The following is a 13,915-nucleotide window of genomic DNA, read 5'->3' on the forward strand; positions in this document are numbered from 1 at the left end:
TTCCTCAATAATTTTAAATCTATTTTACCTCAAGTTTAAATTTATTTTAATTGGTTTATATTAATTTATAGAATTATATATTAAACTGTGTAGATATAGAGATAGGTAGTGATTTTGGTGAAAATTTATAGTTTGACTGTTAGAAGGTTAATAATTTGGACAAATCAGTATAAAACAATATTATCAAGGGTATTTGTAGCCCATGTTAACTGTAAGTCTTTATTTTATATGATAATTAATACATTGCCACCCCATCAGTCGAATATTTTTTATTATTATAATTGTTAAAATAATTAAATTATTGGATTTGCTTTGTTGTTGTCGGGATTATAAAATTTAATCAACTGGCTAAATACTTGGAAAATTGTAAAAATGGGAATGGACGACTTATCTCGTATTTACATCGGGAACTTGCCCGAGGATTGCTCGCAGCGTGAGCTTGAGGAGGAATTTGAGAAATTTGGACGCATCATATACTGTGAATTAAAGAAGTCTTACTCTGGGTCTCCGTTTGCCTTTATTGAGTTCAGTGATTCGAGGGACGCCAGAGATGCTATTAGGGACAAAGACGGTTACGAGTTTCACGGCAAGAAGCTTCGAGTTGAGCTTCCTTTCCGCTACAAAGATGAACCTAGAAGGCCTTCAGGCAGACGTTATCGCACAACTAGACGTGGTAAATATGTTCTCGAGGTAATTTTACCGTCTTTATAATTGTATTTACTCTTACTTTATTTATATCAGAAAATTCTCTAAAAGTTAATTTAAACTTATTAACCCACATAATCATATATAATTTAAGCATAATATGTTGTATAGGTGACTGGATTACCGCCAAGTGGGAGCTGGCAGGATTTAAAGGATCATATGCGTGACGCTGGAGAGTGTGGTCACGCTGACGTGTTTAGAGGAGGTGTTGGTGAAATCACTTTCTTTTCCAGGAGCGATATGGATTATGCTATTGAAAGGTTCGATGGTTCCACGTTTAGATCCCATGAAGGTAATTCTTCTACATTTACCTATTTACAATTTTACTCTATAAATATACTTATTAATATACACCATAATTTATTGTATAAATATATTATAGGGGAGAAGAGTAGAATAAGTGTGAGGGAGAAGAGTAGGAGGAGGAGAACGAGATCATATAGTCGTGATAGAGGGAGATCATATAGCAGGAATAATCGTAGATCAAGGTCATATAGTCGCAGTAGGACCAGAAGTAGGAGTAGAACCAGGGACAGGAGTAGGGATAGAAGTAGAAGTCGTGATAGGAATAGAGATCGTACATCATCAAGATCGTATTCCAGAGATAAATCCGACTCTAGGTCTAGAGATAAAACTGTCTCTAGATCCAGATCATAAGTGCATTATTTGTTACAACTCACACAAATCAATAATTTTATAACCTGAGTTGAATCAGTGGATCTTTCATTTTAAAAAATCAATTTTTTCTCAAAATTATTACATAATTTTATATTTTATTTTATATAATTTACATTATTTTGTGTAGTAAATGTATACTGTTTAGAGTGAGTTATGGAGGATTGGGATTCGAAATGGCGTTTAATGATAAAGCGGGAGGACGAAAAGAGAGTGTGTAACCGGATTTTAAATGAGCGTTTAAGGGAGAAAAAGGAACTTGAGGAAGAAATCGAGTGTACCTTTTTCCCGAAAACTTACAAATCACACCCTACACCTGGTGTTACGGAACCTAGCACATCAAGTTACTCAGAACCGGACGCTGATGCTCTTTTAAAGTTGTTGTATCCCATAATTAGCGAAGAGGAAGAGATACTAAATGAGCTAGACCAGCTTGAGCGGGAGGAGAAGAGTCGCATCATGGAGCTCTCTGAGCTCATTATTTCAGGCATAATAAAGTATCCAGAGGAGAGTTTGGACAAATTCTTGTCGTTTTACAGAGATGAGAGGCTCAGTGACATCTCTGAGCTTAGGAACAGCAGGATTAAGGTTATAGGTAAACTTCATGAACTTGAGCGTGAATTTAATCTTGTATGTTCAAAAGAGGGTCTCGACCCACAAGCATTTGCTAAAATCGGATTTGAAATTAACAACATAAGAGGAATTAAAGAGGAACTCTTGAATTCAATAAGCCTAAATACTCTTAAAATTAGGTGTAAAATTAAACAAGAATTTGATCAAATTCTGAGGTCTCTTAATCCAAACCAATTTAGTCACAAGAATACTATGGTTAAAAATACAAGACTAGTTCCCAAAAACTGTTATTATCCTTAATACTCTTAATGTATTTAATATATGAGTGGAGAACATTAATCAATTCTTAAATCCATGTGAACTGGCTCCATTACAACTCCATCGCAGATAACCAACTCAGCAGAATCTCCTGATAAAGTTATTAAAGTGCTAAATGGGTTGACTACCTGTGCAAATATCTCTTTCTACTGCTGAAACCATGGCGTTTTTAACCAAATTCACAAGATCCTCTAGTGAGTTAACTTCCGGCTTAACTTTCTGATTATTTCCATTCAACTGAATAAATTAACTTATTCTTAAAATTACCAAATTGTCCAGGACTGATATCACCAGTGACGAACTTGTGCCCTGAGCTGTATACTTTTCATAATTATAATTTCCAACTGCGTCATACCCACACACGACTCCCTTCCCTAAAATTAAATATATTACAATAGTTGACACTTTAAATGTGTATAATTAATGTGTAAAAAGTACCTTGTTCGTCTATCCCGCACAGAATATTGAAGGTGTAATAGGGGAAGAAACGTCTTCCATACAAAACAGTTGAGAGTAATTGAGCAATAGCGTTAAATGTGGGTTCTCTGTTATGAGTGTATCGATACAACTCTATCTGCCTCTGCAATACATGATTATACGTGTTTATGTTTAATATAAGTTACAATATTTGTAACAGCATTTGTAATAATATTTAACTGTGGAATTCATTACTTCTAGTACTGATTGTAGCGCGAGCATATCTGCTTGCATTCCTGATGTTCCCAAAATACACTTATCAGTTCTACAACCATGTTAATTGGTTTAATCAAATTAAATTAAATTGTCCGAATTAAATTAACTAAACTGTTTTCCGCAAGAGATCAAATAATTATATCTGAATGTTACAGTTTGAATAGTTTGGTTGAGAATCTGGTATGTATCAAGTATCTCTGGGAGAGTCTTGTGTCGGCGGCGATGACTGCGTAGTTGTTCCACGTGGCGGCAATGACCGTTCTAAGAAATTATTATGAAAAATAAATAAAACAATACCCTCCATTGTTTACGTATGGGTTAAATCTTTCCTCCGGACGGTTCATTTTAAAATATATTCTGAATTCGTTCACCACATTTATGCTCAGGATTCCATGCCACCTTTAGAATTTTAAAATTATCAATTTTCACAAATTAACAAATTTTATCTCATCTTTAAAATTAATATTTTTCATAAATCATTAACTAATATTTTATTCAAGTTTCTCATAAATTTTGATAAGTATGAGTCTACACATACAAATACACATACACATAAAGCGTACCAAATATGTATAAAATATATTGTATATTGTATCTAATTGTGTATGTTGTTTTGTGTATGAGATTACCAATCATTCTTGAGATTGATAAGGGCGAGTTGATGTACAGGTCCTAGGTGTGTTGAGCATTTTCTCTGGAGAGTGTCATTGAACCTGCTTTCGAGGGCGTTAACAAACGCTTCGCACTCATCGAACTTGGTTCTGAACGATTCTCGATCTCGCAATGCGGCCTCGTCTGGTACTTCTTGCGTGTCAGATGCTGAAGTCGACACTGTCAACGTCGACTCAGTCCTTGCAAAGCCGTCTTCTCCGTAGTAGTAGATGTAGCTTGACAAGCTCAGCTTCTCACTTGTTATCAAGTACTCGTCGTCGTTCTTGAATGTACTACCGTGATCGTACCCAGAATATTCGTTAAATCCAGCGCCATGTACGTTAAGTGACTCTGACTTAACGTGGCCTAGTGTGCTCCTAAGTGTGTTATGGGTATTCGTGTTATGCGCAATCGTGTTATGGTTCACTGTGTTATGATTGATCGTGTTGTAAACTGGTTTGTTGAGCGTGTTATGGCGAATTGTGTTATTCATTGTGTTGTGAATTGTATTCTGGTTCAGTGTGTTATGATTCGTTGTATTCTGGTTAATGTTGTTCTGCTTAAGTGTGTAGTTGAGTGTATTATAGTTTTGGCCAACTGTGTTATAATAGCTGTGCGGGTTATAGGCCTTTCCTTTGTTATCTGCTGTGTTGTACCTGCCATTGTCCTTATTCAGCTGTAACTTGGAGTATAAATCATCATACAAACTCTTGACATTAGTGTATCCGCTACCGTATCCCTTAAGTCCATTAAACAAGGAGTTATTATACACTTTACCGGTATATGTGCTAGTATTAGGGATAGGATTACCATTATACCCACTATTACCCGAGTTAAATACCCTATTCTCAGAATCGTACGAGTTAGTTGAATTAAACACTCTGTCATTTGAGTTGTAGACTCTGTTGTCATTTGAATTAAATAGTCTGTCACTTGAATTGTACAGTCTGTCACTAGAGTTGTAGGTTCTGTTGTCATTTGAGTACTTGGGTTTATTGTTGTTGAAAGTGTTATTGGTATTTTTATGGGTATTATTTTGGCTTAGTAATGGAATGGTATAAATCTTGTTGGACGATGATTCTACGCCTTTACGGCAGTTTTCATAGTCCTTGGCGCTTACAAACAGCTGATACTTGATGAGCATGAGGAACTGGGCCTCCAGGATGTTCATTTCGGCCACCTTAATACCACCAACCTGGGCGTAGAAGCTGTTGGAGTAGTACACGTCGTCGCTGAACTTGGCTGCAAGCATCACTGAGGTGATGAGGAGCCTGTGGATGTTGAGCACTGAGACTGAGAACTTGTGCATCTTCATGATTCTGTCAATGTAAACCAGCGCGAGCACGAAGCACTCATTACTGCAGTTGACGTACCTTGCAATTCGGACGAGGTAATCGGAGATCGGGGGAGCGTTGATGGAGTTGAAGCAACTTAGGGAACCATACTCAGGCACGACGTCAGACACTATCTTCGTCAATACCACACCAAGTGCACGAATGAAATCGTCACTCACAGCACGTACTGCACAGTCCATATCGGATTAGTGTTTGGGAATTCTCTTGGTATACACCCTATGAAGTGTGAGTAAAAATCTAAACGGTTTTACACTCGTCTGTGTATAGTTGTCAACACTTGTTTATAAATTCCTACCAATTTTCCTTTTTTATGGTATTAAGTAATAGTGTCAATAAAAATGAAGCCTGGAAACCAATGTACATTAAATTTCCAGCGGGTTTTCTTTCTACTCCTCTTTGCTAAGTTTATTCCAATTCAGAGCGTTATGTCCTTATCATACCTTAAATTATTCCTCAGAAGTGTGAGTTTTTAAAATTTTTGTTGATCTAGAAGTAACAATTAGATTTATGGTATAAGATGACAAATGATCAGAATAAGTAGAAGAAAGCAGTAGACGGATTAAAATATTGTGAAATGATTGAAAATTTTGGGAATTTAAAAATATGAATTATATAACAGTGTGAGAAATGTGAAATTGGTCAGAAGAGAATAAAATAATTTACAAATAGCATCCCACGTTAAGAGAAAGAAGGGGAAACAACTTCCATAGCCTAAAATGAAAGGGAAATAATTTAGGGCCCCTTAAAAAATATAATTGCTGTGGAATTATAATTTTTCAGGGTGATTCAAACGTTTCGGCTATGGAGATAACTGTAAATTTTTCCTGCCTTGTCAAAGAGCATTTAATAAATTCAAAAAATTACATTTATCCAAGACACCCCATTCAAACTCTCAACCAATTCAAGGTTTGTATTAAGCATCTTCTGTACTGAATACCCACACCCAATTCTTGTGGTAAAAAATTAGGGGTTTTTTGTGACAACGCCCGATACTAAAACATGCATCCCAGATCTCACGCCCCATGTCTAGCAGAAGCCTTGATTTGCTCTATTTGGCCCTTAATCCCTCTTTTATCTAATTTTTTCAATTTCTTACAATTATTTACAACTTAGTCTTTCCGATCGTGGTCAGAAATTCTCATTTAAATTCAAAATTTTTTAATGTGTAAAACGTCGATTCGACACATCACACATTAGAATTATTTTATTTCTATTTTTAATACATTATTTATTTAAGATTCTATTATTGTAATTCAAATCCAAAATTCTTTTTCTATATCAATACTATGTGCTCAAAGATGATACCACGTTATTTAATTCTTGACGGTGTATTTATTACACACCGAGATTCCACATCTTATCGTAAAATTTATTTTTTGAAGTTTTTCATTATTCTGATAAAATATGTTTTTCTTCACAATTTTTAGTGTTATTCTTGTTTATGTCTATAATTACAGATCCTTACACATCTATATGCCTACCTCACTTGGAACACATTTACATATACTATATGCTATTATATATCATATATAATATACTTTAAGTGACAGAATTGTTTCTATATAGTTATATACTAGGAATGTGTAGAGAATTAATGAACCATCGTTAGAACAGCCAGTTGACCACTAATAAATCAAATTATGTAAAAAATACAATAGTAAAATTGAATAAGAATGAAAGAATATTGTGTTAGAGGATCAATGTGTATTCTATGTTTAACTGCCCAACAAGGCTTTCGGGTGATGTGCCATAAAGTATAAACCGTGATGTTTTAGTTATTTATTTGTATATTATCGTAAATTAATAAATGCCCCCGAATTTTATAAATTTATAATTTCCACTAAACAGCTGTTAGAAATCAATTTTTTACCTAAACACATTTTCTCTATTTAACATTTCTATATTACACAAGGTAATTTAAACTTTATTCCACTTTTTCCCTGTTATTTTACCTTAATTTTATCTAACTAAAATAAATAATTATTTTCAATTTTTCATCAAATTATTAAATTAATAAATTTATTAATTTAATCAAATTTATTAATTTAACGGAATATTGATTGAAATTATTTTTAGATGGCAGTTGAGTGTGATCCTCATTCTATATTTTTCGGAATGATGGGCGTTGTATGCGCCATGGTTTTTTCAAGTACTCGATTACTCAATTTTTATCCGCTTTTACTCATATCTTCCCCTATCTTATCAACTATTTAAATATTATTAATTTGAATAGATTTGGGAGCTGCTTATGGTACTGCTAGGAGTGGCGTTGGTATAAGTAGCATGGGTGTGATGCGCCCTGATCTCGTCATGAAGTCTATCATTCCCGTTATTATGGCTGGTGTTCTCGGTATCTATGGCCTCATCATTTCAATCGTTATTACCGGAAACTGTATCTTTACACTCACAAAAACACCAATTACACATCCAACTACACTATTTTTAACCATTTGCACTATTCTTAACCATTTACACTATTTTCAACCGTTATGTACATCTAACTAGAGTAGTTTTGACTGTTATATTAGTTTTATGAGTTATAAATTGATTTAGATGGTGAACCGGGCGAGTATTCACACTTCTTGGGATATTCACATTTAGCTGCTGGACTTGTTGTTGGTCTTTGTAGTCTTGTAAGTTGTACACTAATAATTGTTCAATTATTGATATTACATATTTGATTAGGCTGCGGGGTTGGCTATTGGTATAGTTGGAGACGCAGGAGTTCGTGCTCATGCACAGCAGACCAGGTTATTTGTCGGTATGGTTTTGACTCTTGTATTTGCTGAGACACTCGCACTCTACGGTCTAATTATTGGACTTGTTGTCGCTATGAAGGCCCCCAAAGGACTCTGTACTTCATTCCTCAAATAATTTTATCAATCTCCCATATATATTACCTTAGTATATGTACTTTAGTATACCATAGTATTATCTACATTAGTGTCTAGTATATATGCTCTAGTACAACATAGTATTACCTACATTACTTTCTAGTATATATACTTTAGTACGACATACTGTAGTATACTATGGTATGTAGTATATACACCCTAATATACTCTACTATATAAATGTTATACATGCATAACTATGCAATAGTACTGTATATACTATAGTATATATGGTGGACTGAGTGAGATTATAAATTTTTGAGGCGTATTTGGTGAAAAAAGAGTAGTCTCCAAAGCTGAGTCACAAATCCAACGCTTTCTTCATCAAGGAACTGTTCAACGTCGGCTAAAAGCTCCTTAGCCTTGGGGCGTTCCTTGAGCCTGGAGAAGATAAACTCCACGACGTCATTCACGAGACTCTCCTCATCGCCCATGTACTCGAGAATGCACCGTCTAATCCAAGGCTCAATTAAAATACTCAAGTTAGTGGAAAACAGTACATTCCACTCCACGTCACCATCAAGGACATCAGTCTTTGGAACCATTTCCCAAATCTGATCCTCAGTCAGGGCAGTCTTTACCTCCTCAGCCTCCTCAGAAAATAACTTGACCACTGAAGTGGAGGATTCTGATGCTGAGCCGTGAGTTGAGTTAGAATCTGAAGAAGTTAACTTAGGGTCTAATTTTACCCTCTTATTTGACTCGTTCTTAACATTATTTGTCACATCTTTACCGGAAGTTGCGGAACTGGAAGAAACAAGCTTTACTGAAATCTTTTTGGCTTTATTCTCGTCCTGTTCAGCCTTTTCATCCTTCAAGTCATCTTCAATTTCTTGCTTTCTATGCTTTAAGTTCGGCTTACTTTTCCCTGCTAGGTCCTGCTCTATGAGTTTGTCCCTCTTATATGGAGGGACTTCGAAAAGAGCCTTGATTTTTCGAAATAACTTGTCCTCCTCCTGGGCCCAAATCGACAACTGCTCCTTATACTTAGTGTCGTAATTTCTTTTCTTCTGTCTAAGCTTAAATATTCTTTCGGCCTCTTTTTTATGTATGGTGTAATCCTTTGTTAAACCGGTTTCCTCTCTCTCTTTCACCTTCTCAGTCTTATCCTTCGACGGTTTCTCGCTTCTTTCTCTGCTTGCGCTTGACTCCGTTAATCCTGGAGTGGCTGCGTCTGTTGCAGATTCGGTCTCTCCTTCAGCCGTGTTGGGGTGAAAATGCATGTTTATCAACTCAATGAACTCGTTTCTCAGCTTTACCTTATATGCTTCAAACTCCTCCACCACCTCCTGCTTACTCTTTTCTGGCATATTTCTACACATTTCTTCGATCTTTCCTTCTCTCCAATCATCAATTTGACACTTTACTCTCGAATTACAACTCACCTACATCATTACTCAAGTAATTGAAGAGTGCTCACAAGATTGGTAAGGTACATAAATAACACGGTGGTTAAATAAATAACACCGTAATTGAATAATTAGCTCCATGTATGTAATGAATTGTGTACCTTTAATTTGTTTTCACCGAAATCCAAATCTGCTAGGCATTCTATGGCGAAATAGGCTCCTCCTGGTGACTCGAAATCACAGAAAGCAAATGTAGAAAGCAGCCCAGTAGATGGGTCAGTATGCCTCTTAAAATGACTTGTTTTACCGCATTTCTAAATCATCATAAAACCAATGTAGTAGATAACTAACTAGATGTGTATAACTAATTAGATGTACATAACTTATTAGATGTGTATAACTAGATGTAAATAGTTGAATGTACAGAACTAAGGTAAATAACGAGTTCAATGAGTAGGGGAGATAAAAACCTGTAGGAAGTTAATGACAAATTCGTTTGTGGTATCGACAGATAATCCACCGACGTATACAACATTTGCCAGCTTGGGAGTATCGTCCCGTTCTGGCACTTTAACAACGACAGGGTTGAGTAGATTATCTATGAGCGTTTTCATGGGATATTGGATTCCTGAGGGCATTTTAGCTGTGGCATTGCCGTTGAGCATTCCAGGATTAATCATTTGTGGGTTCATCATATTAGGGTTAATCATTGGGGTAGTCATAAGTGGAGGTGTAATAATATTCGGGTTAGTCATGAGGTTTGGCATTGGAGGCTGCGGGATCACAGTGGGTGCAGCTGTTATTATATTCGGCTGTGGTATCAGAGGTCCGTGGAATCCAAAAGGTGCTACATCAATATTATAACAGATTTTAATAAACGTTTTAGATAAAAATAGTATGAACATACGTTGAATTGGAGGTGGGTGAAATGTTGGTGTATTGGTATTGACAGGATGGGTTTGAGAGTTAGAATTTGAATTTGAGGATCCAGAATTATTATCAGAACTTTGTTCTTTCTTTTCAAAATCTAAAGAAATAATAATCAGTGACTCCATATGTAATGAGTATGTAGAAATGTTTCCGATTGTATCGTTACACAATATGAGATATTGTATGATATAACTGAGTATAATAAATACTTTGATTATCTGGAACGGGCTGTGATAAATTAAAAGCGTTTAATTGAGGAGCGATCCCATCTAAAAATTATAAAGTATATTATTGATATACATAATTTTATATATAGCTGTATGGGAAATACTCATCATCATGAAGGGGTTTGGCTGCTGAATCATATTTGGTGCGATATTGTTATTTCCAGGCATAAAGGGTTGTTGAAGAGGTGGCTGGAACTAAAACACAAATTAATTTTACGGTGAACAACTATATAAATACGTAAAACAGTAAATAAACGTTGTAAAGGTGATAATTAATTGAAAGATTCTTCAGACTAACGTAATCATATGTAAAAACTTACAGGTAAGTTTGGAGGAACCCCTTGGTTCTGCTGTATGTTATAATTCATCATAGAAGCCCATTAAACAAATTTGAAATATAATATTAAAAATGTTATGAAATGTTTTCAACACCATAACCGTGAGCTACAAATCTTGTTATCAAAAGTAATTATCAACACAACTTCATCTTAAATACCCAATTTTTACTATTATTTTTATACTTTAATTATGTCTATGTCATATTAATTATTAACGCTATTTAATACCTAATTTTTATACCATTTCATCCCAGTTCAAATTCCTCCACTTAATTCTTAATTTAATTGTATTTTAATTAAATTATTCTAAATTAATAAATATTTGTAAATTTTAATTACATTTTAAATCTTAAAATATTGATTTAATAGTTTATTATATTGTGTTTATGGAATCTGAGTATGTTGACTTGACTCAGTATGTAATTTTAAGGGAAGACTTACAAACTGACGGGAAACCTTGGCCTAGAGGCGCTCTTATCGCACAAGCTTGTCACGCTTGGTATATTCGTACACATACATATTCCTAGTTTACATATGTAATAGCTCAAATATTCTAGATTTTAGCATATCAGTCAATTCTCTGTATAATACTGATGAGGGTGTGATAAAATACACTAGTTTTGAGAATCTACCGAATCTAAGAACCGTTGTTTTATCTGTTGAAAACGAGTCTTCCTTGCTGGACTATCACAGGGTTCTCACCAGTAATCTGGTCAAGAGTCATTTATTCACTGAGAAGCCAGAGAATATCATCACTTGCCTTGCCACTGTCCCTATTGACAAGAGGAAAGTAGGGTCTCTCCTAAAGAAGCTTAAAACTTTTAAGTAATCTCTAATTAAGACTACACATTATTACATTATTATAGAATAATTATGCCTAGTAAAAGTATGAGTAGTGATATATAAAGGGTAAAAAACATTAGATACATTAGACGGCTTCAAGTGAAGCCCTGATTACAACTAGATTACTTCCAAAAAAGTCAATGCGAAACTAATTCTAAGCGAGTGATCGCTGGTGCTAGAATTGAATACTAGAATCCATTCTGCACAAATGTTACAACTGTTGAGGGAGAGTGAGTGGCTTATGCCCTCTCACCTCTGAGTCTCCTGGCCAAATGTACATCTTTTGGCATGATGGTGACCCTCTTGGCGTGGATAGCACACAAGTTGGTGTCCTCAAAGAGACCAACAAGGTAAGCCTCAGCAGCTTCTTGAAGTGCCAAAACTGCGCTTGATTGGAACCTCAAGTCAGTTTTGAAATCCTGAGCCACTTCACGGACGAGCCTTTGGAAGGGCAATTTTCTGATCAAAAGCTCTGTGGATTTTTGGTACCTCCTAATTTCCCTGAGAGCTACGGTACCTGGACGATACCTATGTGGTTTCTTGACACCACCGGTGACGGGAGCGGTTTTTCTTGCGGCCTTAGAGGCGAGTTGCTTTCTGGGTGCTTTACCACCAGTTGATTTACGGGCTGTCTGCTTAGTCCTAGCCATTATCAAAAATAGGAAGTGATTTTAAAAATGTTTATTTGCCACACACTACAAAGTAGGGCACACCCTGGATCCTTTGTCATATTAACCCCTCTTTACCCACAAAATTTCACCTATTTTCACTCTGTATTTTTTTAAATAAACATGCATTTAGTGTTAATTATATATAAATTAATTTGGATCTAATTTTTTAGAGTGTGTAAATGTAAAATTCAAGATCGAATTTTTAAAAAAGTGTTTTCCACTATTTTTTAAAGATTCCTACACTATCTTGATATATAATTATTATATTAATTTTATTTTATTAAATAAACCACAAATTTATTTATTTCCCAAATAATTATAAAATTGGCGGATTTATCATAAGATTCCTCAATAATTCACCTCTTTTCGAGAAAATCATTAGTGTAAAAATCATTAAAAATTTTAATTATATAAATTATTTACGCACTCGTCAATATTGTCATTGTTTTACATAAATTATAACACATACTCAGTGTTTATAATTTAGTATTAAAATTCATAAAAATGCCAAAATCCATGTCAAATAGATAGTATAAAATAAATAACAATATAATATTAGTTCAATATAAATGTGTGTTTATTCTGTGTGAGGGTGTAGGAGTGAGTAGGAACAGACTTCTAGTGATTTTTCACTAGAATCTGTTAAAATATTGTAAGATAAAATATAACTAAGTGTTAGAAGTGATGGTTAGGTCAGATGGTTTGGGTAGTAATTTGTGGGACTCAATGGTGCTTTAATGTGTTGTCCTGATCTGACACCACAAATCAGTCCTTATCGTATTTGAATATTACACCCAGATCTTTAGAGGTTAGTTTTTTTGTTTTAAATATTTTATTATATTTTAATATATCATTTTCTTCTCACCGCTTCTTTTTTACGTTAATTTGATTATTTTTTGGTCAATAATTTTTGGCCACGTCTAGTAATTCGTTAGATTTATTTTTTCCTCCATAATTTTATCATATATCATTTCGATTTTTCTTATCTTAGCTTGATCTAATAATATTTCCTAGTAAAATATTTTTCCATTTCAATTATTATTTTTGTATTTCATTGACAAATATCGAGGTGATGGTATGTAATATGTTGTGTAGGTGAAAAATGAGCGCGAAGGGCGTAGCTGGTGGCCGTAAGAAAGCGGCAAAGGCTGTTACAAAGTCTGCAAAAGCTGGCTTGCAATTCCCTGTAGGCCGTGTTGGTAGGTACCTTAAGAACGGCAGGTACGCAAAACGCGTTGGTGCTGGCGCACCCGTTTACTTAGCCGCCGTACTCGAGTACCTTGTTGCTGAAGTCTTGGAGTTGGCAGGAAATGCCGCTCGCGACAACAAGAAATCTAGGATTGTTCCACGTCACCTTCAGCTCGCTGTTAGGAACGACGAAGAACTCTCCAAATTCCTTGGTGGCACTACCATAGCCTCAGGCGGTGTCATGCCAAACGTTCAGGCTGTATTATTGCCTAAAAAACACAAAAAAGATAGGGATTAAACACTCTTTGAATTATCAAATGTACTTTTTACACAGTTACACATTTTTACCAGTTAAATTTCTACACAACCAAAGAATATCAGCAGTTGGTTAACTTATGTTTTAGGAGTAAATACTAAGGAAATAGTTTTATTTAAATTGGGATTACACTGATTACAACTAGTCGGGCTTCACTTGAAGCCATTAATCTTTTCTTGAATATTTTAC

The 13,915-nt window shown here is 34.9% G+C and overlaps 9 protein-coding genes across 9 annotated transcripts; 5 read left to right on the plus strand and 4 right to left on the minus strand.

Annotated features, from left to right (window-relative positions):
• Positions 1-5: 5 nt before the first annotated feature.
• Positions 6-1,362, plus strand: SRSF1 (RNA recognition motif family protein; the record flags this gene model as incomplete). The annotated part of the gene is made up of 3 exons (XM_758855.2): positions 6-690; positions 817-997; positions 1,088-1,362. The coding sequence occupies exons 1-3, from the start codon at positions 373-375 to the stop codon at positions 1,360-1,362; spliced, it is 774 nt and encodes a 257-aa protein (XP_763948.1). The 5' UTR covers positions 6-372.
• Positions 1,363-1,536: 174 nt separating this feature from the next.
• TpMuguga_04g00314 (uncharacterized protein) lies at positions 1,537-2,253 on the plus strand (the record flags this gene model as incomplete). The annotated part of the gene is made up of 1 exon (XM_758856.1): positions 1,537-2,253. The coding sequence occupies one exon, from the start codon at positions 1,537-1,539 to the stop codon at positions 2,251-2,253; it is 717 nt and encodes a 238-aa protein (XP_763949.1).
• A 15-nt stretch (positions 2,254-2,268) lies between these two features.
• psmB1 (Proteasome subunit beta type-1) lies at positions 2,269-3,392 on the minus strand. Its single transcript, XM_758857.2, has 7 exons — positions 3,262-3,392; positions 3,118-3,225; positions 2,944-3,013; positions 2,710-2,851; positions 2,539-2,645; positions 2,400-2,508; positions 2,269-2,362 (listed from the first exon to the last, which is right to left on the minus strand). Exons 1-7 carry the CDS (start codon positions 3,306-3,308, stop codon positions 2,289-2,291), a joined length of 657 nt encoding a protein of 218 aa, XP_763950.1. The 5' UTR covers positions 3,309-3,392; the 3' UTR covers positions 2,269-2,288.
• Positions 3,393-3,570: 178 nt separating this feature from the next.
• Positions 3,571-6,013, minus strand: CYCU4-2 (uncharacterized protein). The gene has a single exon (XM_758858.2). It carries the CDS (start codon positions 5,147-5,149, stop codon positions 3,590-3,592), a length of 1,560 nt encoding a protein of 519 aa, XP_763951.1. The 5' UTR covers positions 5,150-6,013; the 3' UTR covers positions 3,571-3,589.
• Positions 6,014-6,525: 512 nt separating this feature from the next.
• On the plus strand, positions 6,526-7,862 carry VAP (V-type ATPase subunit C). The gene is made up of 5 exons (XM_061305970.1): positions 6,526-6,882; positions 7,047-7,119; positions 7,204-7,362; positions 7,524-7,603; positions 7,656-7,862. The coding sequence occupies exons 2-5, from the start codon at positions 7,047-7,049 to the stop codon at positions 7,842-7,844; spliced, it is 501 nt and encodes a 166-aa protein (XP_061161137.1). The 5' UTR covers positions 6,526-6,882; the 3' UTR covers positions 7,845-7,862.
• A 250-nt stretch (positions 7,863-8,112) lies between these two features.
• RBM25 (PWI domain protein) lies at positions 8,113-10,741 on the minus strand (the record flags this gene model as incomplete). The annotated part of the gene is made up of 7 exons (XM_061306156.1): positions 8,113-9,249; positions 9,375-9,527; positions 9,684-10,060; positions 10,121-10,240; positions 10,353-10,412; positions 10,475-10,565; positions 10,691-10,741. 7 exons carry the CDS (start codon positions 10,739-10,741, stop codon positions 8,113-8,115), a joined length of 1,989 nt encoding a protein of 662 aa, XP_061161845.1.
• Positions 10,742-10,908: 167 nt separating this feature from the next.
• On the plus strand, positions 10,909-11,537 carry PTRHD1 (Peptidyl-tRNA hydrolase PTH2 family protein; the record flags this gene model as incomplete). The annotated part of the gene is made up of 2 exons (XM_758862.2): positions 10,909-11,207; positions 11,273-11,537. The coding sequence occupies exons 1-2, from the start codon at positions 11,095-11,097 to the stop codon at positions 11,535-11,537; spliced, it is 378 nt and encodes a 125-aa protein (XP_763955.1). The 5' UTR covers positions 10,909-11,094.
• An 82-nt stretch (positions 11,538-11,619) lies between these two features.
• HIST2H3D (histone H3.2) lies at positions 11,620-12,648 on the minus strand. The gene has a single exon (XM_758863.2). It carries the CDS (start codon positions 12,199-12,201, stop codon positions 11,791-11,793), a length of 411 nt encoding a protein of 136 aa, XP_763956.1. The 5' UTR covers positions 12,202-12,648; the 3' UTR covers positions 11,620-11,790.
• On the plus strand, positions 12,554-13,910 carry TpMuguga_04g00322 (histone H2A). Its single transcript, XM_758864.2, has 3 exons — positions 12,554-13,030; positions 13,318-13,729; positions 13,815-13,910. Exon 2 carries the CDS (start codon positions 13,325-13,327, stop codon positions 13,706-13,708), a length of 384 nt encoding a protein of 127 aa, XP_763957.1. The 5' UTR covers positions 12,554-13,030; positions 13,318-13,324; the 3' UTR covers positions 13,709-13,729; positions 13,815-13,910.
• Positions 13,911-13,915: the final 5 nt, after the last annotated feature.

This window comes from Theileria parva (assembly GCF_000165365.1).
Source record: "Theileria parva strain Muguga chromosome 4 map unlocalized ctg_529, whole genome shotgun sequence".
Classification (NCBI taxonomy): Eukaryota; Apicomplexa; class Aconoidasida; order Piroplasmida; family Theileriidae; genus Theileria; species Theileria parva.

What these genes read in the sequence shown, in the direction of transcription:
- psmB1 (XM_758857.2), bottom strand. Translation starts at nt 3,308, where the DNA reads ATGAACCGTCCGGAGGAAAGATTTAACCCATACGTAAACAATGGAGG. An exon ending in CCATACGTAAACAATGGAGG is followed by an intron (nt 3,226 to 3,261) that starts GTATTGTTTTAT and finishes ATAATTTCTTAG; the next exon opens with AACGGTCATTGCCGCCACGT. An exon ending in TATCAGTCCTGGACAATTTG is followed by an intron (nt 2,509 to 2,538) that starts GTAATTTTAAGA and finishes TAATTTATTCAG; the next exon opens with TTGAATGGAAATAATCAGAA.
- CYCU4-2 (XM_758858.2), bottom strand. Translation starts at nt 5,149, where the DNA reads ATGGACTGTGCAGTACGTGCTGTGAGTGACGATTTCATTCGTGCACTT.
- VAP (XM_061305970.1), top strand. Translation starts at nt 7,047, where the DNA reads ATGGCAGTTGAGTGTGATCCTCATTCTATATTTTTCGGAATGATGGGC. An exon ending in AATCGTTATTACCGGAAACT is followed by an intron (nt 7,363 to 7,523) that starts GTATCTTTACAC and finishes AAATTGATTTAG; the next exon opens with ATGGTGAACCGGGCGAGTAT. An exon ending in TTGTTGGTCTTTGTAGTCTT is followed by an intron (nt 7,604 to 7,655) that starts GTAAGTTGTACA and finishes ATATTTGATTAG; the next exon opens with GCTGCGGGGTTGGCTATTGG.
- HIST2H3D (XM_758863.2), bottom strand. Translation starts at nt 12,201, where the DNA reads ATGGCTAGGACTAAGCAGACAGCCCGTAAATCAACTGGTGGTAAAGCA.
- TpMuguga_04g00322 (XM_758864.2), top strand. Translation starts at nt 13,325, where the DNA reads ATGAGCGCGAAGGGCGTAGCTGGTGGCCGTAAGAAAGCGGCAAAGGCT.